Source organism: Gymnoscopelus braueri, assembly GCF_963280865.1.
Source record: "Gymnoscopelus braueri genome assembly, chromosome: 4".
NCBI lineage: Eukaryota > Metazoa > Chordata > Actinopteri > Myctophiformes > Myctophidae > Gymnoscopelus > Gymnoscopelus braueri.
The window spans coordinates 35,580,454-35,587,723 of NC_137605.1; the positions used below are offsets into that span (position 1 = coordinate 35,580,454).

At 42.7% G+C, this 7,270-nt stretch overlaps 1 protein-coding gene across 1 annotated transcript; it reads left to right on the plus strand.

The window, feature by feature from the left end:
- Positions 1 to 3,570: 3,570 nt before the first annotated feature.
- On the plus strand, positions 3,571 to 5,987 carry LOC308084143 (CCN family member 3-like; the record flags this gene model as incomplete). Its single annotated transcript, XM_080426663.1, has 5 exons — positions 3,571 to 3,678; positions 3,866 to 4,094; positions 4,404 to 4,658; positions 4,950 to 5,179; positions 5,694 to 5,987. The coding sequence occupies exons 1-5, from the start codon at positions 3,622 to 3,624 to the stop codon at positions 5,985 to 5,987; spliced, it is 1,065 nt and encodes a 354-aa protein (XP_080282789.1). The 5' UTR covers positions 3,571 to 3,621.
- Positions 5,988 to 7,270: the final 1,283 nt, after the last annotated feature.

A 7,270-nucleotide genomic window follows, 5' to 3' on the forward strand; every position in this document is an offset into this window, starting at 1 on the left:
CCAGTAAATCAAGATGTTGACAGGTAAAATATAAAACACAAATATTATTGCTGAAACTCAAGGAATTAAGGTAAGGTAACACCCCATACTGTACTTATACATACACTGATTTATACACATTAAAATATTTATTGTATGTTATCTGGAAGTGTGCTTACAAAGAACCATACAAGACGTTTCTACATTCAAACATTATTCAAGCTCAGCAGTTTCAATCCCCACCACCTGAATAAATCAAAAAACATCCAACCGGTAAATGTTTTACTCTCCAGGTCTCTGACTGTTACTTAGTGGGAAAGAGACAGACTTTGCTGGAAAGAGCACTAGACAGACCTAGACATAATTAGTAAACATGGCCAAGCTATGAAGCCTTGACATTTTTTTAACTTCCACTGACAAACTATTTGAGCAGCACTGAATCAAGTCTTTGGCAGAGTCACCTTCCACTCGCTGGGATGACAGTTAGTTTAAAAAACGTTTTCTTTCTATCTTTTGCCCTACCCAACCCTTGGAGGGGGATAGAACTGAGAACTGAGAATAAATATAGCAGACAGAGCATTCGTTCAGGAAGTGAGGTATTAAATGTATATTTATTTATTTATACTTTATTCATATTGAAAACTTTATTACTTTGTTAGCGGCGATGCCACGGCTGCTGCCGCTGCCGGAGAATGCACTCGCTCTCCCTCAAAGGATAACCCAATAAGCCCAGGGCTTGTTTCCATTGAGGTCCTGTGTATTCAATTCATCAAGACATTTAATGACAAACAATAATATACAATAATATGCAAAACATCATATATACGAGTAGTAATAAAAAATAAAGATATGTACAGTAAACAGTTGGTATCATACAATAATAGTTCAGATGCTGGTTTTATTGTCTCCGATGCCGAAAGGCATCGCGAGAGAGTATGTTTTACCCCCTGTCCGTCCGTCCGTGTGTGTGTCATTCTGTCATTTTGTGGACAGCTAATCTCTGGCACCGTTGGCTTGATTGCAGCGAAACTGTACACACACACTCCCTGGATGCCAGAGCAGAACCTCTGCTCCACATTTTTCACATGGGCCCTTTATAGAGCCACCAGGAGCCCGATTTGTGCAAAACACATTTTTGTACAGTACTCCTACAGATTTTGGCCAAAAATCCCCCAAATCGGTACACAGTATCTCTATAGTCATTAAAATAAACGGCTCATTTCAGATTTTTCATATTCCATCCTGATTGGCAACAATTGGCTTTCAAAGTTTGCAGGAGTACTCCGTTTCGAACAAAATGCCTCAAATCATGAACACAGCATGCAATTTCCGTGAAATTTTGCTCACACATTCCCATTAGGCCGAGGAAGAAATGCCATTTGAAAATGTTCAAATCAGCCTCATGGTGGCGCTGTAACAGGCCGATTCGTGTTTTTACCTATAACTGCACCGATCAGTGTAAAACTTTGTATGCACACTCTCTAGAGGCCAAGGAAAAACCGTTGCCCTGCATTTTTCACATTTGCCTTTTATAGCGCCACCAGGAGGCAGACTTATGTAAAACAATTTTTTTTATATTAAGCCTTCAGATTTCAAATTTCACGCAAATAGGTACACATGATCTCTATAGTCATGTGATCAAGACAGATCTGTTTGATTTTTCATATTCCATCCTGATTGGCTAACATTGACATGTAATGTTTGCAGGAGTGGCCCGTTTTGAACAAAATGCCGCAAATCATGAACGCAGCGTCCGATTGTGGTGAAACTTTGAATGCACATTTGCACTACGTTGAGGAACAAATGCCACCCTTTTAACATTGGCCTGTTATAGCACCACCAGCAGATCAAATTTAGCTAGACACATTTTTTGAACAAACTGCCTCAAATCATGCATGCAGTGTCCGATTGCCATGCACAGCCTAGGAATAAATGGCACCCTATTCACATTGGCCTATTATAGCTGACTGCATGCCCTCTGTGGAGGTCATCTACTGTACCACTCAATATTTTGCAAGCACCTTGCAAAGGAAAAGACACGTGGTGTGGTCATGACGACATGATGATGAGCACACATGAATGATTCCTCATCCCAACAATATTGGACTGACAGCTCATTGAGGTTTGAGGTGGCCAGTTTGGTGTCTTTTGCTGCAGTGGCATAATGTTGGAGTGGAGCTTTGTTAATCCCGCAGGGCAAATTCAGTTTCAGCTTCACCCAGTTGATGGCTGCTCAGATGGTCATTATGAGCACTTGGGGGGAGCTGCAGGGTGTTTTGCTCAGGGACACTTTGACACTTTCACATGAACAGGCCACCTAATGCAGGCCGCCTAAATGCACTGCAGTAAGCTCAAACAGCCGTTCACACAAGTGCAAATGTGTTGCAGATAGATCACAGACTGTCTAGTTGCAGTGTCCCACACAGAGACATCTCCTAACATTATTGTTTCCCTTAACCTTGTCTAAGGTAAAACATGTTCAAAATCATATGACAATCAGAGCAACCCTGCACAGAACAAAAACATCCTGTAGTATTAGGCCATAGATTAGCTAAAACCAGATGTGGATACATACCCCAGGTTCTGTAGTCATTCAGGCTACTGATGACCCAGACAGACTTTCCACCGTGTTGCTATTTAAGGAAACAGTAATGATCCCACAGGGAATATCAGGATTTTCCACTGCGACCTCCCAGGTAGGGTTCAGGAAGAGTAGTCAAGAGGTCACTAGAGTGTCCAGAGGTCTTGGGACCCTTAGAACTAATGAAATAGTAAACACCCTGAACTATCCTGGGCCAAAGTACAACAATAAGGGAATCCCCATCATGAGTGTGTACTGTATATGTGTTTTGTATGTAGGAATGTATGTATATACAGTATGTGTTTGTACTAGTATGTATGTACCTTCATACGTATGTATGTATACGGTATGAATGTAATATTATGTACTATGCGTGTGTTCGTGTGTTCGTGTGCGTGCGTGTGTGTGTGCGTGTGTGTGTGTGTGTGTGTGTGTGTGTGTGTGTGTGTGTGTGTGTGTTTAGAATACACAGCAAGTGTCGCTCAGTGATATGTAAGGATAGCAATTAATTTATCACCTGATAAGGAGAGTAAAGCTGGCATGGGATTTCCCTCTCTTTCTCCCTCATCTCAATGCAACTGGCAATAATTGTGATGAATAAAACGTCTCTCTCCCTCTCTCTCTCTCTCTCGCCGTCTCCCCTTCTTTTCCCCCGTGTCTACCCCTCCCCCCCCCCCTTCAGGATCTCACAGTAAATTGCAACTCTCGCCTTCCTCCAGTCGTCTGCCAGAATTCCAGAACTCTGGGTGATCTCTCCAACATTCCATCCTGTTTGTCGTCATGGTGCCAGTGGAAAAGATCTGCTATAAAAGAGTCTCTTCTCCGAGGTCTTCACACAGAATGACAAAGGAATTACAACCTTCTGCAACGCCACCTCCATACACTCCACCAGAGACGAGGAACATTTTAACCTCAATTGAACAGAACTCAACTTGATACGGTACGGTGTCAAGAGACAAGACAAGACAAGACAAGACAAGACAAGACAAGACAAGATAAGACAAGTCGAGAGTTCTTTCTACCAATTAAGTTTCTGTGATTCGGCTGACCCAACAGACAAGATGAGGATTTTCAATCCAGCAGAGAGAGTCTTGTTTGTTTTCTACATCTTAACACAGGTATGCTTGTTGAATAATATATTATAAAGAATTCCAAGTCTGCTGACAAATGTTATTATTCTGTTTGGAAAAAAAATGAAAAATGAAAATAATTGATATTTCTTATTTTCAGCATAATTATTTGCTTGGTTTTAACTGAACATCTTTTCCATGATATTTCAACACTAAAATACTTTCTCTGCCCCAGATGTTTACCCTAGTCTGGTCCCAAGCATGCCCTCTGAGGTGCCAGTGCCCTCGGGAACCACCCATGTGTGCCCCTGGGGTGCCCCTGATCCTAGACGACTGTCCCTGCTGCCTGGTTTGTGCCCGACAGAAAGGCGAGGTCTGCTCTGAAACAAATCCCTGTGACACACGTAAAGGACTGCAGTGTGACTACACAGCCGACGTACATAAGAGGACTGGAGTCTGTGTAGGTGAGTGAGCCATTACAGGGATCTGTACGATCGGTTGCGTAGCAGAGTAACTGCTGTGTACCCGCTTAATGTTTAGCCTGCGTTTTTGCCTGCTGCTTGTCTTGAACGTTTGTTTTTGCACGGACATACAGTATACAGTAGCATGAGTTCACAGGATGTTTAAGCTAGTGATCTATGTAATTTTGACATCACTGTGTAATACCTCCGCATCAATACATACATAGAACCTATATCATAAAGATTAACAGTCAACCTACAGTACGTAAATCAACTGTCAACCTAAATTCACCAACATTCTCTCACATCCAGCTCACCAGGGAAATGCATGCGTTCTGGACGGCTCCGTCTACCAGGACGGTCAGACGTTCTTTCCCAGCTGTAAGTACCAGTGTGTATGTCGGGACGGGCAAATCGCCTGTGTGCCCCGTTGCAACTTGGATGTGATGCTGCCTGGCCCTGACTGCCCACTGCCACGGAGGGTCCAGGTGCCTGGGGAGTGCTGCGAGAAGTGGGTGTGTGAACCACCGGCTGAGGCCAGTGCACTTGGGGGCTTCGCCATGGCAGGTGAGTAAAGAGGAAACATAGCCTACTGTAGATGAGACAATAGTATTCTCTCTCTCGCATGCACACGCACACGCGCACGCACACACGCACACACACGCACACGCACACGCACGCGCACGCGCACACGCACACACACACACACACACACACACACACACACACACACACACACACACACACACACACACACACACACACACACACACACACACACACACACACACACACACACACACAAATACTGCACTGCATTCATGCAAAGATTACATACTCTCCCTGTGATTCCTCCAGCCTTCCGCCAGGAAGAGACTGTGGGTATCGACAGCTGGGACCCCAGCCAGAACTGCATTGAACAGACCACGGAGTGGAGTGCCTGCTCTCGAACCTGCGGCATGGGTGTGTCCACCAGAGTTACCAATAAGAATCGTCGGTGTGAGATGGTGAAACAAAGCCGGTTATGTATGGTCAGACCCTGTGACGACCAGCAGGACCAGATGCAGCTGACACCGATTGGCCCTAAGGTAACGCAATTACCCTACAGTGGGCTACACTTAGAGATCCACTAAATTCACACTGATTATTTTATTGTGTATGTTTTCATAGTACTATATGGCTGAACTTTGGTGTCTGGCTGAACTTTGTTTTACCTAAACCTTTTAATAATTAATGTGCTAGTATTGTGTCGTATTATACCACTGCTTAAAATAATTAAGGGAATACTTTGATTCCTTTGAGCAGTTTTTGTTAGCAGTATGTACACAGTTCATGAAAACTCAAAATAATTAAGGGATCAAAGTGTTCCCTACATTTCTTTGAGCAGTATATCTCCTTCCCGCCCTCCAGTCTTGTAAACTTAGGTTCCTAGAATATTCAACACCTTGCTTGCACAACGAATGCAGCAGTGCAGTCTTCATAAAAGACAATAGCATGCATGTTCAACCCAATCCAGAAGGATGTCAAGTGTACTCTATTTGCAGATACGACACATGTACTTTTCACCAACATTAACTTTCTGTCTCATCCGTCTTCCTCCAGAGAGGCAGTAAGTGTCAGAGGATGTTGAAGAGCACCAAACCTGTCCATCTCTCCTATAAGAACTGTACCAGCGTCCAGCTCTACAAGCCTCGCTACTGTGGCTCCTGTACCGATGGTCGCTGCTGCACCCCCCACAGCACCAAGACTGTCCTGCTGGAGTTCCAGTGTGCCAACCGTAAAACCAGCAGGAGGCCTGTCATGGTGACCCAGAGCTGTGCCTGCCACAACCACTGTCCCAGAGACAATGCCATCTGGCAACCCTCAGACCTGGGATACAGTGGCATGAGGTTATAGGGTCACATTCCATACTCAGGAAGGAACACAGGTAAATGGTTAATAATAGATGATAGATAACCTGAGTATTTGTAAATGCAGGAGGTGAATTAAGCTGAGTTGTCAAATAGTGTGGTACCTGGCAAATAATATGCTGGCCTATGGGCAGATCTGTGCTCCACAGTGTTGTATTTCTGCTGTTTTTAGGTTGCATAAATGTACAGAACATTCAACGCTTCTTGTAATGATGAGAATAATACTTGTAGAAATCAGTCACCTCTCTAGAGGTCATGATAGTTGAAAATGAGATAGTTCTGTGTCTTCCTCTCCTGGAGAGGGTGTTTATTGTGTAGCTTCCTGTGTGTACCATAGTGTTGACTATGGTGAAATAGAATCTAAGCACTTGAATGTATAAATAGATTATATTGATGCTTTCTACTTCTGAAGACTACAAAGAAAATATGCCAGTAGGCAGTCACAAAAGTAAAATTGGCTATAGGTCTTAAAAAGGTTTCTTGGTCATATTTTCACATATACAGTATCCTGGTTGTTAAGTTGGACACCTTGTGTGTAATATAATATAGATCACTAGGTGTAATAGTAACACCTGTTCCTGGGCTACAAACATACCAGCAGACTGTATTTTATTCAGCCTACCGGACTTTGGAAGACCATTGGATAGGTATTAATTTAACATAAATTGGGAGTCAATTTTTACGTTTCTTTAACCACTTTAACCCTGGCACCCAATTTTGGATATATCATTACAGGCAATAATAAATAATTTTGTTAAGTGGTTATGTTAATTTAACTTTGGTTGCCGTTTCAGACTCATTTCAGAATTGTGTATGCTTTGGTCTGATTTAGAGCTTTATCCTCTAAGGGATGAGGAGAAATGGAGAACAAGAAGACTGAATCAGTTACTGTATGTTTTGGGGGTCACCACCATTCAAACATTTCAACTACAGAACACATTGACTTTGTCCCTCTCCAAAGCTCTACCATCAAATAAGGGCTTGATCCTCAAAGGCGAAAGGCCATTCTCATGACTTTGTGGTAGTTTCCACAACTATCTGAAATGCACCTTTGACCTAAAGTGTATACCCTCCAACTCCAAGCAAGCAAATGTATATTTTTCAAGACGACTAAAGTGTGTAGAAAGACAAAGGGTATGTAAATACCGGTACTTGTTGTATCGTTTGTATAAATAAGTGTGTATTACATACACAATGTTTTCAATCGTTTATGTAAGTAAATAGGAATGATATGCATTTGTGTGCCTTTGTATTTGTATTTTTGTCTGT